Raw genomic sequence first — 20,793 nt, forward strand, 5'->3', positions numbered from 1 at the left:
TTTAGGACACTTATTTGCCGGGGACATGTAGTGAAAACATTCGTTATATATATTTTTAATGACATCGGGTGCATGTCACAGCACGGTATAGTGCCAAAACATGCGCGCAGCTTTGGGCGTGAACTTGCACCACTGCACAAGGCTACGTGTTTCAAGACATTGAGTGCTGAACTGGGCCGGATTGATGCAACGATTCTATTCCCATTCCATCCTCTGTTTATTCCAATTGGCTAAAGCGACGCCCCGCTGCGGCTGTCGCCGGCATCGGCACAGTCTGCGCGGCGGACAAGGATTAAGCAGAATTGAAGAGGAAGAATCGTAATATTACGCCAGCCTTGATGTTCAGCACGCTCCCACAAAGGTCACTGTGTCGTTGGGTGGTTCCGGGGGATCACTATACTATATAGACCGGGCGCACCGGCAACTTTCCTAGGACGATTAGAATATCATGACGCAGTAACCCATTCGTCCCAAAACGTCTCAGGCAAACGTACATACCAAAGAATCAGCCAGCCTCGTATCAAGTAATCTGCTATCGACACAAAAGCTTGCAAAGTTTATTAGTGCGGACACTCGGAATGACAACCAGGAATCAGCGCTTTGAACAGGCGAGAGCAGGCGAGTTATATCGCTGACTCGGATAGTGGACAGGTACGAAGCTTATGAGTTTTTGTGGCCGCACTGCTTGCACCGAGCACAGAGGCGCTTCGTATAGGCGCTGTTGAATGCTGACTGATCCTGCCTGGGTAAAAAATGGACACTTTTCTTTGATGTTCAAGAAGGAGAATAGCTTGTTTTCTTCGAAAGCTGCTTTGACATAAAAAAAAACCTGTTTCAACTTGTGTAATCATTTAATTTTTAAGTTATAATTAGCCGTTATTTTCTGCACGAGGTTGTCATCAGTTCAGTTACGGTCTCCAAAAATCGCCGGCGCTTTAATACCCAAAAGATGCACTTATCTCCTCATTGAACTATAGATATACTGTTTAATTAGAGGTAAACAAAAACTTAATTTATCTTTCCAAGCTTTGCATAACCGCTAATTTATCATTTGCAAAAACCCATCTTACATGGCCTGAATACTTGATTTTGCGGCGAAAACATAAATTAGTTCTTCGTTCACTTTATACTCCCGATATATGCTAGGCTGTATAATCTAGAATTCCAATCATCTCCGGTATTGCTGCCACTGATAAGACAAATTGGTGTACCACGCGGAGATTCCTGTAATAGTAATTGTGGCTCGAAGCTTGATTACGATTTAGCAAGGATATTTATCAGGTTACCCGACTCATTTGCCGATGCATTCTGTCGCATTCTGTCGAGGGTTGGACGAAAAACCGTCTGGTCGCACACGGACTGAAGATGAAGGCGAAACACCGACCACTGAGCCGAAACTTCAAAAACAGTTCTTCAGTGGTTGAAGTTTCGTCTTCACCTTCATCCTGCCACAAGCCCGAATCTCGAAGGGGCGCGACGCTCGGGGAGGCGATCGCTCGAGGCTGTGCCGGACGCAGTGGAGGCGTTAAGAGCTAAACATTTGACCAAAAATGATTGACACGTCATAGTTTCCACTGTGACGATATCAAGCCTGATTGTTTTGGTCTCTGTGACCAGTTGTCATAAAAACTATCAAGCTGCAACTTCGACCTTCACAAACCATTAATTCCCGGTAGGATTTTCGTTTCGTGATGTGCAAAGTCATCACTGAGGTGTGCATCATTACCTTCGAGCTTTTTTTCTTGTCAGAGGCACCTTTTGAATAACGTAAACTTGAGTAAATTTTGTCGGCCGCTGCAAACACTAGAGCAGTCCTTAAGAGAAGGGACGCTTTATAACGCTATTCCTCGAAGTGCTGGCAATGTTTGGAATCAGCGGAAGCGCAGGAGGACCAACGAACTACTTTTTCTTGTTTTCGCATGCCAAGACATTTTATCTGCCACCATCATTTACAAAAATTGTAATGAATCGTTCACAAAGAAGTAAAGAATATTTTTGTCGACCTGAGAAAACAGATTTCAAAAAATTTGTAACGCCGTTGGTTATTACGGCCCCGCTTAACCGAAGCATTCCCATGTCAAAAACTCTGATGCCGCAGTTGCCACCGCCACCAATTCAAGGCATGCGCACAATATATGCACATGAAATTGTAATCTCGTTTTTCTAGGGCGAAAGGCTCTGACAGAACTGCAGACGCTCAAACTTTCTGTACTTTCACGCTACTTTTACAGAAAGTGTCATGCGTCATGATCAGGTGACCCGTAAGTTCAATCGCCGTAATATTCTTGCAAAACGTGCTTTTCGAACTCCTAGGCAGATTACAAATGGGCGCTGTAGGGCGCGACATAGACAACTTGATCTTTCTGAACCATTTTAACCATTGTTGGTCTTGGGTGGCTTCACGTGTTTCCTCGATATTTTTTTTCTTTTGTAGGCAGTACCGTCCACATAACTGACGGAGCGCGGCGTGCGCCACGCTGCGAGCGGTCTGGCGAGCAGTCGCCTCGGCGTGGGCGGATGGTGTGCAAGCAGTGCGACTTCGGCTTTCTCCTCCGTCCGACGCGCGGAGGCGCCGACGGACGTGATGGGTGATGCGGACGATGAGCCCCGGGAGGAACATGGGGGTGAACAGGTGCCCAAGCGTGTCCGTGCACACGCGACCGCTCAGCGGCGGATAGCCCGGGGCGAGTGCAGGGGCGGCGGTGCCCAGGCGTGCCGCTCACATCGAAGGCAGCGGGATGGCGATTGTGCAGAACGCCGAACGGCAGGCTCTTTCAGGAAGGCTGCGGCGGCCGAGGCTCGTCAGGCGTATTCGGACTCGGACAGGCTCTGCGTCTCGGAGAGCCGCCGCACGGTGCTGGCGTAGTAGTCGTCGGGCAGGTCCTCGGATGGCTGGCCCCGAGCGCTAGCGTACGAGATGGACTTCTGGTAGCTGAATACCTGCCGCTCCAGGTTGTAGTTCTCAGCCTGCAGGGCGGCTATCTCGCGCCTGCGAAGAACAAGGCCTTTCTTCAATGCACTGAAATCCGACGCTAATGCTAGATGCTCGGTCGTGAACAAGGAAACAGCAGTCACCCGAACAACGGCATGCAAGCATCCGCGTGCCTCCATGGGTCCCCGTGTTCCAGAGCCTCGTGGGGACCCATTTGGTTCAGACAGTTCACCACGCGAAGCGGCATAAGGATGGGATGTACAGCTGCCTGCGCACTTAACCAGAATGACGGACAGCGTGGCTTAGACTCTCGCCAGCGCCACGAAGCTTAGCCGCCGAGTGCGAGATCATGATCTCAGTATTATTGGGGCGGAGACGATAGTTTGATTTGGCTCTTTTTTCGCCTGTGCCCGAACTCCACGCTTTCAGCGAGCGCGTGAAGGGGGCGTCTATTTTGTTGGACCGGCAGCCTTGGGACCAAACTAGTAAGGCGCCTGAGCTTTGTAAACTTCGCGCGAAGTGTCGATTTCCCGCGATAAAAAAAAAATACTAACGTGTTGCCTGGGCGCGAGGCCCCAACCACGAGCGAAACGCACAAAAATGCGCTCTCCACGAGCGCGCTGTCTAAGCGGCGATCCGCACAAACGAAAAAGCGGTCAAATCGAACTGCGCTATCGTCAGCTGCCGCGAACCAGGGGGGTTAAAGCTGAGCCAGCAAATGGTTCCACACCAGTAAGTCGCCATCTTCGACGCCATCTTACAACACAATATTGTGGCCAGCACATTTTTTCTCTCGCTAAGTCAAGGATGGGTAAAGTTTGAACATGAATTCGGCCGCCCTAACGCGTATCTTTTAGTTTTTAAACATACTTTGTAATGCTTAGCAAACTGATTGTGGCCCTTTGTTTTAATATCCGGTGATTGTGAATGATGTTGACTGGTAAACGCTCTTGGAGTTTCGGTTTCAGACTTTGCTTTCGAGCCTGGTTTCGGGTTTCTTAAGGGGATTAAGCTATGGGATTAAGGCACTTAAAGCAAGGAACCGCGTACGACAAAGAGCCCATTGTGCTCTCATGCACCGCGACGCCACCTTTATGCGTTGTATAAAAGGCAAACGCTCCAAAATGATCTGAAATTTCGATCTGCGAGTAAACGTGCCAAATGATACATCCGCACATTTCACGACAACTATGTACGCAAAGCCCGTGAATGAAAATCTCCCGCACTAGGAACTCTTTTTAAAGGCGGATGACCCCAAGCCAATCAACCTTGCTGCTGCTTACTTTTTCACGGCATTCGGCCAGCGCCACAATCTGCTTGACAGTGTACCCACTGGTGCTGCTTATAAAGGAGATAGGTGTTCTAGCTTAAATGCGTTTCGTAATACGTTTTGCAACACTAATGCATGCGGTAATTAAAGGTGACGCTGTTTTGTGCATTTCTGCCTCCATCTAGCTGCTGCTCATGCATACCGGCAAACTGCTGTTTCAGTCGTTCGTGATGACGCTGTGAGCGGTGCTGTGGAAAGATAATCCCATTATGAGCTCGTCCCGCACCCGAAAACACAAGGTACCGTTTTCCTCGGCGAAGGAAAAATATAAAATAAATCCATGAGGGGGGGGGGGGGGGGGGGGGGGCGTGGCAGTTTAACAAACCTTCGACATTTGCTATAACAAAACGCTGACCATCCAGAATAAACCAGGCAGAAAAGTTGCTCCATTTACTTTGGGAATTCGTTTCCTTTGAGAATTGTGTTCATCCTCTTGGGGCCAAAGCAAATTTCCGACGTGTATTTTCATTTGGCAACCGAGAACATGCGTGATACTGTGTGCTCGACGGCCGAAACACACTCCAAGCGCTTCACAGTCGCAATACTGGCCTTCAAATAACAGTTCAAAGAAACAAGGCACCCACATGAAATTACACCAGGTATGCGACGCTGCATACCATCAGAAATGCTCCAAATACGACGATTTTCCCGTTGTTTACGACATGTTAACAGCAGTCAAGAACTACACTGCATGCTGTCATCTTCCCACGAACTACGATGCCAGGCTCAAACTCTGATATTTGTCCAGATTTAGCAAGTGTCTAAACAGCTGGCAACACACAAACCACTGAATTATGGCGGCGTTCATGCGTTGCCCAGTGGCTTTTATGGGCCCAATGCGCAGCTTTCCCTCCAGACTCACTATATAAAGTCTATGCCGCAAACATACTGAGAGCATGATCTCGCATCCGGCGACTAACGCGTCTATGCAACGCGGTCCGTCACTTGTGTTAAGTGTGCGGGCGGCTGTACATGTATTCGGTACATTCCATTTAGCGAATACATGACAATAATGTCCGGGGAGAAGAAGAGAAGAACGACATTACTGGGGAGTAAAAACGTTTTTGCGTGCTTGCTTCACGAATGGGGCATCGCAATGGAGAGAACAGTGAGCAATCGCTGCATTAGTGGGATTCACTCTTACCACCAGCTTTGCTGCAAGAAATAAAAAAAAAATGCCACGCCCCCTTTATGTTGCCATTCTTCAATGAAAATATTCCTTTATGGATCTTTCCATGTGCCCGTCAGTCCACCCCTGTACTAGGTTGTTAAACGCGCCTATAACTTCATCATTAGCTTTTTTTAGGCCTAACACCAGCCCTGCAGTTCAATAAGTCAAACTGTGCTGGATTTCATTCATAATGATATCTACTTTGCTCCCTTCCCATATGCCCTGACTTCAACATAGTTCTTTCCAGCCCTGCAGCCCTACCAAATAACGCAGGCCTCGTTACAAAAGCCGTCTGTAGTTCAGCCACAGCGGTGAGACATATGCTCAAGCTATGCAGAATTGATGTCCTGAAATGAGCCCTCTTCTGAAATAATTGCCAAATTTCTCTGAAGAAGGATAAGTCTGTATTAGGGCTGCAGCCAGTCCTCCACTAGGTGCCACAGTGAGAACGAGGAAAACATGACCGAGAACGACCGAGAGTAATGCTGAATTACAAGCTGGAGGAAGATCTGGCGGAATCACGTGGCCGGAAATAACGTATAGCGGGAATTATTGCAGACCATTGCAGAGAGGGCCTTGGCTGATGCCGAGTGAAACGCTATTAGCAGTGCGCTTTGTATCTTTACATGGATAAATTATTAAATTTAATTAGAGAAGCAGCTTTGTTACAGTCGGCATAATAAAAAAAAGAAGAAACAGCACGTTTTCTTTTCACTGGTTGCTCTGAAAGTACGTCAGACTCAAGAAATCTGCGCACAAGCCCGTCGCTAACAGCTCGCGTGCATGAGCACAGTATTGCGATGACTTCAAGTTGTGCGCGGTTATTGCAGCTTCAAAAGACGTGTGGTCTTTGCGCAAGCCGCATGGGACCTTTAATGTTTGTTTCTTTTTGAACGAACGCGAATTCCTTCTATGAACACGCTTTTTCTTTTTTTTTTGTGCGCGCCTTCTGTGCCTATGCTTAACTTCCATTTGTACAGATGCAAACTGGAGATGAGTAGCCAGCGTGAATCAACAAAACGAACACGCTTTTTTTTCTACACGCTCATTTGGTAGCGGGAGAAAGAAAAAGAGCCAACGATAAAAACCTTGTCAGTACGCTGCTAATGAGCCCGAGAGGCAAGCTTAAATCTACATTACAACACAGACACTCGAAAATCAGCATCGCAGCATGCACCCTTTCAGAGAAAACCCTGCGAGGCTGCGCTTTCGCATGCAAAGTTTTTTTGGCACCAAAAAGGTTCGCCCAGACAGACGGCCAAGTGGGGAAAAGCAGCCAAGTGCCTCACTTCATTTGGTGGCACTGGGTGCGCGCAATGTCGTCGTATTTGTGGTACGTGGCCCCGAACAGGAGCTGCGATTCGAGCCATTCCACGTGCACAGTCAGGTTGCCGGCACCATCCAGGTACATGCCGGCCGACTCGCGAATCTGCGCGAAAGCAGCACAAAGCGAAGTCACTCTCAAAAAATAAATTTTACCTGTGGTTTTCGTCACACCGTACTGCCCGGATTGTTAAAAGTACCCGGAAGCACTTCAGTTACCATTCTCCCCCCTACTTCCCTCCCTCTACACTTCAGGCACGCGCAGGGCACTAACATCATCTGCCCTGCAGCAGTCGCTGTCTGAACTTTCCAATTTACGCTCACTCGAAGCGAGACAAACGCACTCAATTTTTCTCACAAAGAAAACAATCAGATGAACGGCAGAGCTCTTTGAGACGTGGCACCTTTATTGCAAGCTTCTAGCTATGTGTAACCCGTTCTTTCATTTAAAAATGACGCTTCCGATACCGACCTTTAATTTAAAGGACGAAAACAACCATCGTTGTCTCCTAGAGTGTTTTCAAACGTCTTTGCCGCGAAAAAAAAAATAGCAACTGGAACGTGAAAAAAAGTGCCCAGTCAGAAGCATCCTCACTAATGGAAGTTTTGCATTCCATTATCGCTAATGCAGACCCCGCAAGACTCACGTACAGAGTTGAGCAGCATATTTTGAACGCATGAACAGAACAGGGCTTTACGATGAGTAGCGCAGATCCGTAGGTTAAATTACACGTAGCGAGCCAACAACTCTAGGAGCAACGACAGAAAACGAATGGCAGGACCGGCCTATTGTTTTATCCGCCTTCATCCTTTTGTCCTCTCAAATTGGGTTTTATTTCCAATTTATGCATTTTCTCTCTTAATAAGAGTCGAAAAAAAACGAATTTTTATCAAGCCTAGCAGTTCGGCTTTTAGCTGACCAAACGTTGTCTACGGGGAGCGCCGAATATCTTGCTCCCGAAGTCGTTGCCCCCGAGAGGGAGCTTAGAGCGCACGTCTGCCTTAGTGTGCAGGATGTCTGGAAACATGTTCCATGACAGAAGGCTACCATGTGGCAGCAAGACGAGCCCAGTGCTTGTTTCCTAAAATGATCGCAGATCGACCATCATTTAAGACCCTCAATAGCTCACGGTCGACGCGCTATTCTGCAAAGCGCGGCTCTGCGAGCAACGGGTGCAGACCTGCCGTACGGAGACGTCTGTTTCCATGACCACGGCGACATCCATGCCGTCGTGCACATAGTAGCTGGAGTGCGGAGCACGCAACGCGAGCACGCTCTCGCGCGCCCCGGAGCCCGGCTGGCGGCGCACCAGGTACGCGTTCCAGGCCACGTAGCGCAGGTGACCCACGGGGATGTGCTGCAGCTCGGCGTAGTACAGCTTCAGTCGAAGACGTTCGCCCTCCAGGTCGGCCTCCACACACCACGCCTGCTTTTCCCGGTCGTAGCAGTTGGCTGTCGCCGGCACGCACGGCTCCACGCCCGCCAGCGGGGTTGCCGTCGCAGGTACCTGCGCCGCACGCCCCGCTTCTGTGGCCCATGTTCGTTCTTGAGCAGCATCGAGCTGTGCTGCAGCCAGCACCGAGTGGTCCAGTGCTTTCAAGGTCACTTATCTCACGACGCACCTATTACCTGCTGCAAGGCACTAAGACAAACATTCTCTCACACTAACTGCGTTCGTGCGTGTCTGGAAAATGGCATTCACATTCAACGTCACCCCCGCCGCGGTGGCTCAGTGGTTAGGGCGCTCGACTACTGATACGGAGTTCCCGGGTTCGAACCCGACCGCGGCGGCTGCGTTTTTATGGAGGAAAAACGCTAAGGCGCCCGTGTGCTGTGCGATGTCAGTGCACGTTAAAGATCCCCAGGTGGTCGGAATTATTCCGGAGCCCTCCACTACGGCACCTCTTCTTCCTTTCTTCTTTCACTCCCTCATTTATCCCTTCCCTTACGGCGCGGTTCAGGTGTCCAACGATATATGAGACAGATACTGCGCCATTTCCTTTCCCCAAAAAACCAATTATTATTATTCAACGTCACTCACTCCTCTTAGGTTCGGCGACCGCGTGCGCGCGTTTGCCAGCATCTTCCCCTAGGTCATGTCCTCAGTGCACGGCGCTAATTAAAATAAAATAGTGAGAAAAAACTCACCAGCACATGCCCACGCACTAAAGGCACAAGCGAGCGTGCACGCATGCGCTGCACAAGCTGCACAAAGAACAGCACCCAGCGCACCTTGGCCTCGGATATGGCGTTGGCGGACAGCATGTGCAGCTGGATCCTGAGCGTACCGCGCCGCACCAGGTCGGCGGGAGCGGCGGCGCCCAGCGAAAATCCCCGGATGCGGCCGGACAAGTCTGAGATCTGGTCCAGCACGCCGGAGTCGAGGCGCCGGTCGCCCTCGCCCAACACCACGCGGTACTGAACCCGGCACGGGTGGTCGAAGCCTGCGAAGGCACACCACCGCTGCCCTATACAGTGACAGCTAAACAAAAAGGAAAAAGACAAAATCCAAGACGCCCATCAAAGATGCGGCGAATTTCTGCGCTGGTAGCTGGTCTCTTAACCCCGCCTCCCTATGATGTTACTGATGACCGTGGCGTTTAAGCGTACAGCTATACAGCTGAAATTTGCAACATCTTTGATGGTACGTCACTGGCCCAAAGCGAAACGCTGAATGAGTTCGCGTTCAAATGACGCCCGAGTGGCACCACCGTGGTTCGCCCGTCTCTTGCGCCTTGCGGCTTTCGCTTCGCGGGCTCATCTCGGCGTCGCACGTCGGATCCTCTCGCCGCTGACGCTTACGCTCGGCTTCACGGGTGCGCAACTCGGAAAGTCCACGCAGTCCTCGCTCACGTTCACGGAGGCGTTCGCTATGTTCTTCCGAGCCGTGATCTCGTGACGTCAGAGCGAACCAGACGCTGATCGTCGTGAAACCGGCCCACCTTCCCTTGTACAGCTAGCGCGGTAATAAAAAAATTCGAGAAATAACGCAGAAAGCGCGGGTTGCCGCATTCGTGGGATGCACCAGGACTCGGCAGATCATCAGCGGGCCTTGGCAGAACAAGCGCTCTTTTTCATTGTGCCCTAGTGCTGGCCTGAAATAAAGTTTTTTTTCCTCCTCCTCCAGGCGTCGTCAGTGCTGCGTATGAAAAGTATCCAGTCTGAACTAAGCAACAGAACGTTGTCCACTGGCCGCCTACAGTTCACTAAATTGCGAACAGTGCACTGAGTTTCAGTTTCTCGAACCTGCGAGCCCCACCCCTCCTTTTGCATAGTAAGGGCTGATAAACCCTTGCACTGTGTACGAAACAGCTAACAGTCACTGAAACTAAAAAATGCACAGCGGAATGTTACATTTTTATTGTGGCATTGATTAAAGAGAGAACGAATGTGATGTTTCGCAAGCCTTTGCTGAGCCTTGCTTTCTCCCGCAGTGGTACAACTCGCGGCTATCATTTTCGGCCTCCTCTGCCCCATGCAGTTTCACGCTGGCTGCCGTAGAAAACATGTGACAGTCATGGGGACAAAAATTCGCCAATTCACATAATATGTGATCTAGTATAGAAGTAGGGCTAGCAACCAGCTCTGAGAACGAGTGCTAGCCGTAACCGCTTATGAAAGACAAGAATAACGCGACTTTATCTTATATCCTGTCCATGTATTTTTCAGAAATTCCTGCTATGCAAATATTGCAGTCTTCTTTATGGGATTACGCACAGTAACTGTCCCGCTAAATTACAGACTTGAGGAAACGTCACTTTGATAAAACATTGACTCGCAGCAGCCCTGTAGTGACCCCAATCGCAATTAACGGCCGTTATTAGTGCCAAATGGCTGACAAGCCAAAATAGGAAAGAAAAAACATCACTTCAGAAGATGCGATACAGCTCACGCATTAATAATATCACTCGCCATAGTCTTATTACCCCTCATGAAGATGGTAGCGATTATAGCTAGCACTTTGAGTGCAGTTAACGGCGCTCCCTTTAGGGCCAAACAGGCACGTTGTAACCACGAAGTTAAATGCACCGCACGGCCTAGGGGCACAAATGCATTACAGTATATTCCGCTAAGTTAGACTCTGCCTGAGAGCGGCCGTCTGTTACCGGTGAAAAGCTGGACACTGCGTCGCTTAATTACGTTGCACAAGCATGCTGTGTTCAACCTTCACTCAGATAATACACATGTGCTCTGTGTATGTTAATTATGTTTGAAATACCGACAATCTAAGCACTAAGCAACAGGCTGCCCAACAATGCTGCTGTTCTCAGGAATCACGACTATTTTTTAGGTACCTGAATAAAGACAATCAATAGCCATGGAAAAAAAATCACAAGTGCCTACACAGCTCAATAAATAGCTCACGCTTTTAAAAGGTGCGTGCAATACTTTACGCGGATGGTGCAATCTCATCTTCGCCTTTGACATTTTCGCCCAACACTACTAGACTACAGGAAAGACGAAGGCAGGCTCGACGCAGCAGGCGCAATGCACGAAATTCTCGAACCTTCCTCTGCCACTGTGATGCGGCTTGTATTTATTTATTTACCTGAATATTCAATTAATAGTTAGTTATTAAAAGTTTCGCTCACATACTGCACTATCTTTTATACAAGGATGACGATATTTTACTTCAATGGCGCACCCTTAGCCACCCTGACGCACCGCAAGCCACTGAAGTGTAGATATGTACAAAAGTGAACACAAGAATAAGATAAATGGGAGGGAGAAAGCAACCACAGTGTTTTTGGAGCCCTTCACGCCAACGTGATGAGCAGCTTAAACATTTAAGCTGCATCTTCCATCAACCACGGCAGGACGAAGTCGTGGGGCAGCAGAAAAATGGGCGCATAAGCAAGCAGCCGGAATCAGCTAAGCTTACCTGCTCTATTCGTGGACAAAATAGCAACTGCAATACTCCACGGACTTGCGGCTTTCTAACCTGCCCTGACTGACACAAAGTGCAAAATAACTTCGTTTTATTTTGTTTTATTCCCTTCGCGGGCAGCGTAGACCACATCGCCTGCAATGTGAGACGCTTTGCACCTTACCCGTTGTCAATTTATTTACTTAGCGAGGGATTTCTTAAAGGAGCCAGGAAAGGACGCCATATTTTATGTTCATTTAGGACGCAGCCTACCACGGCTAAGAAATGCGTCCCTATTCGTGGAACGTATTCAGCCACAATCAAGAAATGCTCACAGACTGTGTCAACCAAGTTTCAGGCAAAATTCCTTAAGACAGTCGCCCGAACGACGCCTTAAAACCAATTAGTTCGGGGAAAAAAAAAGGAGTTTCGGGGAAACAAACTTGAGGTTCCAAGCCGAAGTCTATAAATTTTTATAAACAATGACCCCTCCGACCCTTCCAGAAATGAGAAGGTAGCGGTGAAGGCGTAAGTAGCAACACATGTCGGACGATGAACGCAATGCCAGCGATTATTCAAAAGCGCTTCACTACAGTATAGCGAATGCGCAGCAGGGCAGGGATGACGAGGGTAGAGAGGGATAGCGGGAGAGCACCGGACTTGGGCGTACAAAACGGTTGCTCAAGGGCCGACATCGCCGTCTTGAAAGGACAAATCGGTGACTGAGCAGATATTATGCAAAAGAAAAATACAACTACGTGAGATGAGACCACGAATTCCGCATCTTATCCAATGGTAATGTGACGGACGGTGACAAAGAAGAGAGTGACGTAAGTGAAACCGCTGCCGACTGAACGAAGCGCACAACTCCAGCGTGCAGTGCCATAAGTAAAGATGAACATTTCACTCGCAACAGCACGGTCATGATGAAAAAAAATTAGCACAATGATGTCATCGGAGCGGCGAAAATCGCATGGCTGGCGCAGCGCCGCGCCTTGCGAACAAGCTTGGCACTTTTGTTATCGGCGTGTTCGTATAACCGCAGCACTGTGCGTTGCTACCTGCCGCTCCGGTGGCAAGCTACCAGTGCTAATCTTTTTTTTATCGCGACTGTACACTCAGCCTGGAGACGGACCGTTAATGGCAACCAGCGCATTATAGGGAAACTTGCAATTGTTCCACTGGGCGCCGAAAGCTTCTGCCGCCAGCCGTTCGGGCAGCGATGAACGCTAGACCGTATTCAGAACGATTAAAGGCGCGCGTTTGGCTAATAACATTCCTTGCCAAAGTGCTGTCGACGTAGTCCAGTTAGCTGATGCACGCCACGTGTGGCTTTGACACAGCGGGAATCTCACGGTTATAAGCGCAGAGCAAGTGGCGTGTAAAAGCGCTACAGGTCCGCCTGAACAAGGCTAGCTGTGTTTTGCAGCGCTGCGGTAGACACGGCGAACTTCATCGCACGTTGCCTATTGCGGTGCAGTACTACTGTTAGTAGTAGGTGGAATAAAGGTCTTTGTTTATGACGATTTGTTCTAGAGGTACGTCTCCTAGTCAATTACAGCATATTCGTAACTGCCGATATGGCTCGATATCCATATTGCGACCGATGTGCACCACAGCTTGCTACATGCCTTGCCGCCGTTATAGTACACGGTACGGTGCAAGCATACAGATCTGCCAGCTTTGGCACAAAACTTTATCAAATGTCTTTTTTTCTTAATTTACGCGCATGCACACTCATATTTTTATGCACAGTTTTGCACTCCACTCATTATGCGAACCCTTTATTCCTTCACGGGCACTTTCATGTCGGGTCACATTGTCAACATGACACAAGTCGTAACAGCGGCTTATTTTGTTAGAAACATTTATAGCCGTGTATCTTAAACTTTGATCACATAAAAATACGAATGTCAGTGTGGCCTCAGATTGAACGTCAAAGAGGGCTGCGACAGCATGGCGACACTTCTTGATCATAAGCACAGATGCAGCACAGCCTGGGATGACGTACGAGAATAGACCAACGGCGCTGTTCACACCAAGCCTGTCACACTGCACAGCCCTTCAACCGCATCCAGATAGGGCGCATTTAAGCGGCAACTGAGACACTGGCATTTGTGAATTCCACAGCTGCGACTTCTCTCAGCGGAGAAGCTTTATGGGTAGTTTTTTTTGTTACTGCTGTACGTTGCGCATAGGACTGTTTCTGAGCCGGACTGCTTCATACTGACCCGGTACGCTTCCAACTGCACCGCACGCTTCTTGCTTTCGGAGGGATAGAGAGACGCCCATTAAGTCCGCCCCCGCGGAGGCCCCCGCAGTAGCTACCTGTTTTCTTGGGTTTAGCCTACATTCAAAACTTTATTGGATAATTTTTCTGTAAATCCTGTCCTGCTGTCCTCTCTTCTTTCGGGCCGCGAGAGCAAACCACGTTTTAAGCGCGCTTCACTTTGTCGCGCCAGCGAGGACCCATCCATTACCTATTCAAGCCCATTATGAGTCCATCTGACCGTGCTGAAAGTTTTGAACTCAGCGGGAAAGTTTTGCCTTGTAGTCTGCGCTAGACGGGCATTTGCCGGGTGTCGCAATAATGCGTTTTAAATTGAGAAAGTTCTACTCCGCAAACGCACCGTGCTGACTAATGACAAGACGGGCTCCTTGGTGCGCAACCTCCCAGCGAGGAATGAGTGGCGCTGCTGGACCGGTCGATAAATGTGAACCGAAACGTCTTCCAGCAGCTGGCCTCGGCACGAACGAGGTGATGGGGCCCGGGGGAGTCGCGCGCCTTCTCGAGCGCCCTACACAAGTCGGCGCTCACTCAGTCAGCGCCGGCTGACCGGCAGACGTTGTGCGGCAACGCTTACCAATCCTGGCCGCACTGCCGCCGCTCTGGACTGGAATCTCTGCGCCAGCTACTGACTTGCGTGCACTTGCGCTGATACCGCTTCGAGCCCTACTTTCCTCACATATTTCATGAATGTCTGTATGCGTAGTCTGTGCTTATGTTCGAATGCAACGAGTACAAATATTTGCAAACTATACCATGGTAATATCTTTTCCGATCTTCTTTGATTGTTTAACGGTTTACTGGTTAAAGTTCCTCGGCGACGGACTAAATATTTTCTCATTTTTCGTGCTGAGCTGCACTGCCATCAACAAGCGAATATTTACTCTACAGTACGGCAATTCCGCCGTTTTTTGGCCTGCCTCATGATAGCTCCGTTCTGCGAACAGCTTAACAGTTCCTCTATGGTCGTAATATAGCATATAAGTGAATACGAGGATTTTTTTTTTTGGTGATACTTCAACCTTATCACGTTCCAGATGTACTTTAATATGATCATTTTGTTATAACGAATGGCCTTAGAAAGATTAGGCATCTTCAACAAATAGTGAAATTTTACAGAGCCTTGAATCTGACATCACTGCTTAAATACACTTCGTCTCAGTTTTTACATTCAGTTGCAGGTCTAACTCAAAAATGTTTCGCCATTATTTGCATGCTGCTATACCGGAAGGTCAAGTCATCGACATTGTTTTTAAGAGTAAACTCTACAAATGAAGCGCCTGTAAGAATCGTCGAAAATGATGCTCGTGCTGCAGTAGCGTGGTTCCTTTTTAATTGTATGACCCAGGACAGTACAGGTATTCTGAGAAGAAATCACTTCACTAGCAGCATCACATTTACGTCCGCATTACTGCTTATTTTTTATCTTACAGCATTGTCTCAGTTAAAACCACAAGATTTCACGCTCACTGCGGAATGCAGCTAGCGCTACCATCTGCACAGTTGACCGTAATACTTACATGACTTCAGCGTTCTCTTTGCAGGTCTGAGTACATTCCGTACAGTACGAGCTTACGAAGGTGTACCATGGAATAACTTGTGAGGTGTACCAAACAGGGCCTAGCTACTCTACAAATTTCTCTTTCTACTTGCCGCGAAGCCTGCCTGCATGTTGACAAAAAAAAAACGCAGCGATGGCCACCCCGTTTGCAGCCCTGTCTACGGTGTACCGCGACGCGACACTGCAGCGATGCCATCTCCCGTGACGTTGCCGCAGGAGAGAATAGAACGGAGGCCGCCGACAAACAGCGGGCTCTGCGTAAGGACACAACGATTTATCTGCGCCGCTACATTCTCCGTCATCTCCTTGTCACAGTTGTCAAAGCGAGCAGTTCCGTTGCCTTGGTATTTTCTCAGGTGGTTCGCAGACAGGCAGGATCTCTCGGCCGCTGTCACTGTAGCTCTTTCTGCGCGGTTTTCCCTGTCTGTCGCAACCGTTGCTTACGAACGGGAAAGAATTTCTGTTCGAAGCTTTTCTGACCCAAACATTGGACATGGTTGGGTGCCACTCGGCAACCACCGCAAGCCGCGGTCTTGGTTAACATTATCTCTTATTTTCACGCTGCAGCTGCCTTTTGTAAATGTTGCATCTGAGTGAGAAAAAACAACAAAAAACGAACACCGTTGACAGCGCGCGCTGATACGAGCCAAGAAATGCACTGCCTCGGCAGCAGATAATTTTACCTTCGTGTCAATAGTAACATGTTTTTTTTTCTTCCTTTTAGCCAAACCAAAAGTTCCCAGCTAGCGATGACTGCTTTTGGAGGCAGAGGCGCAGCGGTGACAGAGAATTAAGTACAAAACCTCAATAAAATAGCTAAAAAAACTCCTCGCTTTAGGTGGTTCGCTGAAGCCCACTGATGGAAGTGTTGGGTTTCGGGGAGATATAAAGGGATATTGATCCGAGCGCCTATGTGGGCAGCTAGCTACCTCAGCCTCTTCTTCGGTGGTCATCGCTCTCCGTGTTTTTAAAGCAGAGCTTTTGAAGCAAAGCCGGGCCGAGCTCTGCAAACTTGAAAATAGCACTTTCTATCTTTTTTTTTCTCCACAACTGAAATCTATCTGTCACCTTAAAAAGCTAGAACAGTCGAAGAACTACAAAATATCACGAAAAAAAAACTGGAATTCATGTCATGCGCAACAACTACGTAGAAACAAGAACGAAACTATGCTAGGTTAACAGACGGAGTACTACCTCATATAAAATGATCTTTATCATAGCAAACGAGAAATGAAAAAAACAAGAAGATAAATAAACTCAAGCAATGAATAGTTTATTCTTCCCCCACGCAACATTATTATGAAATTCTCTGACAGAACAAAATTCCGCGATAAACTGGAAAGTCATGTCAGCTAATACGTCATTCCGCCTTACCAAACAACACCATCTGCCTTATTTCCGCTTTGTACATTTGCTTGTTGATTGTTTGCTGTTATTCCTGCATTTTGCTGTAATTTTTCTTCTCTTTTGTTTTTTTTTTTGTCTTGCTGGTTTGCGTTGTAGTTAGCTTTTTATTCCTGCATCTTATGTAGTGCCTTCGAGCACCACGGGAAAAATTAAATGAAATTAAAGAAGGCGCAATTAAGCTCACGACTAATTGCATGAATCAAATAGCAATTGTTATTCGCTTACTGTCACTTTATGCGATGGGCGAGTATGCAGAACGCGGTTCACGTTACGCACGCCAACCAACGATACATCATCGCCGCCTTGAAAAGGCGGAAGGCGGAGGCTGCACTTCGTGGAAGTCTTTTGGGTTCAGTAAACAATAAATACAGGCTGGGTCCTTTCGCCGCTAATTCGCAGCCCTACTCTTGATAAGTGCTAACAATATATTCAAGTGCTTTTCAAGCACGTTTGTGGCGTCAAGCCGTCTTAGCAACGATGCCGCAGTTGAATTAGTTGGAACGAGTTTGTGCCTTTCTTTCTTTTTTAAACTTATTCTCATGGCTGCGATAAAAGAAGGAAAAAAAAAGGCAGCGCAAAAAGCTCTGTTATGGCGTGCTATTCGCGCGTAATGATGCACAAGAGCAGGATTTCCAGGGCTGCTAACGCAGTCAGAAACAATGCCCGCACTCTCCCTACAACAGACTAAAGAACGAAACGTGAGCAAAAGCGGTAGCCAGACTTGCGAACAATACGTAAAAAAAGGGCACGAGAAATAAGAAAATAAAAACAGGAGTTTGGGACAATTACAGTGACGCCCGGTACCCATGTCAGCTTTAATTTAGTTTTATTCCAACCTAACTTTCGAATAACTGCATCTACGAAAAACAAAGATGAAGACTAAGCGATGTAGAAAGACGCAGAAATGCAGGAAAGAGAAGGATGAGTGACGAAAAGAGCTTTTTCACGCGTTTTTCAGAAATCGGTGCATAAGTAGGAGCATAAAACGTATTAAAATCATTCACTTCTCACTATGCTCTCAAGCGCGCAGCTTTTATACTGGCTCTCCCACTTCGGCAGTGCCAAAGTTTCGATAAAACGAAATACCTTTGTTTACTATCTCGTCACTCGACGGTGATCAGATTCGCTGAAAGTGTCTGACAACGTGCGGTGGAGCCGGCTTTTCTTAATTTTTTTTTTGCGCGTGAGCTATTCGCCACAACAAATACAAAGTTTCAGCTGGCGTTGCGAAAGCAGTACCACGAGATTTCGTAGAAATTAGTTTTTATAGTTAGTCAGCGGCCAGTCTGTTTCCGCGTCAACTGCAACAACGAAGACAGGGAGCAGCCTTGTGGGGTTTGGCGCAGTATGCTAGCATATGCAGAGCGCCCTGGCGATACCGTCTTACTAGTCTTGAAATAATGCCCATTGCGATTGCAAAAAAAAAAAATAATGGCAGGCATCTCTCATGTTGGCCGACACGGTCTTGTTCGCAAAAAATATGCGAATTCCAACCACCAGTACTGGCTCGCAAAGGCCGCAATAAAACCTGCACCCACTCAAGCGTTGTTGCGTAAGTAATAAAGCCCGTAGAATATTACGCGCACCGACTAATTCTATAAGTCTCTAAACAGGTTGCGTAACTATAGCACTGACTCAGTGCAATAAACAAAAAAAATGAGCCCCACTGCCGTAACCTGCGAATGGGGCGGGCAGCGATTCCCCGGCAGGCGCCGGTATTTTGTGCAATTTTCCTTGGCAAACGCCAAGAAAGGCATTTTTCCACCAACCCTCGGAAGCCACGCGATACAGGCCGTCGCAACTCGCGACTGCGACCACAACTTCCCTGCTGCGTGTCGATGACCAGTTAGAAATAGCCGCCAAGTGCAGGATATTCAAATACACACTCTTACTCATGACATTTTGAGTTTGATACGCTGCGTAATCTGTCCACAAAATACTTTCACACCAACACTGCCCACCACAAAAGCAGAACTTTCAGGGCCTTACTGTGGCCTCGTACATGTTCTTTGCGGATATTTCTAATCTAACCTTATCGGCTGAAAAGCTAAACATTTACTTTGACTACTTTGCAGCGCAACTGTTTAGCGCCCACTCCTTTGGTTGAGCGTCGTTGTTGTCGGCGTAGGCCGACGGCCTAACCGGCACAGCGAGCGACGGCGGGTGGTGATTGTGGTTAACGCGGGGGGACGATGGAGAGTGCTATGGCGAGGGATGTGGCACGCTCCGTCTACGGCGGCTGCTGCGAAAAGCGCCGCCCGAAGAGACGCTTGATGGGAGTGCCAGTTAAAGAAATAATATGCGGTGAAAATAAATAGAGTGGTCTGTAAATGTACTACGTGCATGAATGCGTCTCACAAGTTATTTGCTTATGCCTCTCACGAATTCGTGCATATATCGCAAAATTTAAAAATCTCTACAGCCTTTTATTTACTATTTATTATTAGTACCTCAAAGGCCCCATTGAAGGGGTATTACATGAGGGGGTGGAATCTCAGCAGTACATTTCTTCCATGGACGATCTGAATGACGATGAGTCGATCTGATCAACGACGGCGTTTGGCAGTTCATTGCAGTCCTTTGCTGTATGAACGAAAAATGATGACAGATGCGCAGAAGTGCGGGCAGGGGGAGGGTAGACTGCCTTCCCGTGGTTTATGCGATTGGAGATGCGATGTGCGGGGCTGATAATGGAGTTGAGATGTGGATGATGATAGAATTTATGAAACAGACATAGTCTGGAAATCTTTCGGCGGTTCGCTAAAGATGTGAGATAAGCATTGCCTTTTAGTTCAGTTACACTTACATGATAAAAATAGGCTGAGAAAATGAAACGAGCTGAGCGATTCTGTACAGATTCGAGAGTAGTGAAAGGGTTATTTTGATGAGGGTCCGAGAGCGCGCATGCATATTCTAATTTGGGACGGATAAGTGTTAAGTAAGCAAGGGATTTCACTGATGGGGGTGCTAGTCGCAGGGTTCGTCGAAAGTAACCAAGGACGCGATTTGCCTCGTTAGTAATCTGAGGTACATGAAAAGACCAATTTAGATCAGGTGTCAAATGGATGCTTAAATACTTGTAAGTTAATACTGAAGCGATTCCGGCATTCCCAATTAGATATCTTGAAGATGGTTGTGAATGACGTCGGTGGAATGATAGCAGAGATTTTTTTTTCTATTTAAGGACATTAGCCATGTATTACATCAGGTTAGTACGTGCTGAATCTCAGACTGAAGAAGCAAAATGTCATCGCTTTTAGTAATAGGCCGGTAGATAACGCAATCATCAGCGAATATGCGAATGTTAGAACATATGTTAGCAAGTAAATCATTAATATATATTATCTATATATTATGAATATAATTATATAATATAATATATATTATCCAGTATTGCAATCGTCTCGTTAGATTTTTGTAATGAATTTCTCAATGAATTACAGACGTTGTGCGCACTGTGATTTCATTTCCGCTGCCATTTGTGTGAGTCGACGACCAAAAGTACTGTCTAAGTCAAGTTTTATTTTAATTAAATGCATCGTTTTTTTTATTTGCAACCCTTGGCTTACGTTAAGTAGGACGCCCTGTCAATTATATTTTGTGGCTAAACGGCAAACTACACCGAATTCGGGACCACAGGCGCTCTCAGTTATTTATTTCCGGCTGCAAATAGTGAAGAAGACGGTGATGACCCAGCACAATTAACCGATGTCTATATATTTAAGCATGATTTAAAAACTAGTGGCGGGTAAAAAAAAAACTGTCGCCTTTGACCACAAAAGCTGACAAGAAAGAAACGAACGATCAAGGGGTAATCGTAATGATAATTTGTTTACTTGTCAAAGTGTACTCGTGCATTCCCTAATTACAGATTCACAGCACCTGAAAATACCACGAAGTTGGTCACAAGCCAA

General features: G+C 47.5%; 1 protein-coding gene across 1 annotated transcript in view; it reads right to left on the reverse strand.

Annotated features, from left to right (window-relative positions):
• Positions 1–530: 530 nt before the first annotated feature.
• LOC144113971 (uncharacterized) overlaps positions 531–20,793 on the reverse strand; it is a 101,955-nt gene continuing 81,692 nt past the window's right edge. Inside the window, exons 6-9 of the mRNA XM_077647389.1 lie at positions 8,990–9,201; positions 7,938–8,264; positions 6,723–6,862; positions 531–2,989 (exon numbers count right to left, since the gene is read on the reverse strand). Coding sequence (XP_077503515.1) covers positions 2,803–2,989; positions 6,723–6,862; positions 7,938–8,264; positions 8,990–9,201 — 866 coding nt within the window. The 3' untranslated portion in view covers positions 531–2,802. The remainder of the gene's footprint in view (positions 2,990–6,722; positions 6,863–7,937; positions 8,265–8,989; positions 9,202–20,793) is intronic.

The sequence above is a fragment of the Amblyomma americanum genome, chromosome 1 (genome assembly GCF_052857255.1).
Source record: "Amblyomma americanum isolate KBUSLIRL-KWMA chromosome 1, ASM5285725v1, whole genome shotgun sequence".
Lineage (NCBI taxonomy): Eukaryota > Metazoa > Arthropoda > Arachnida > Ixodida > Ixodidae > Amblyomma > Amblyomma americanum.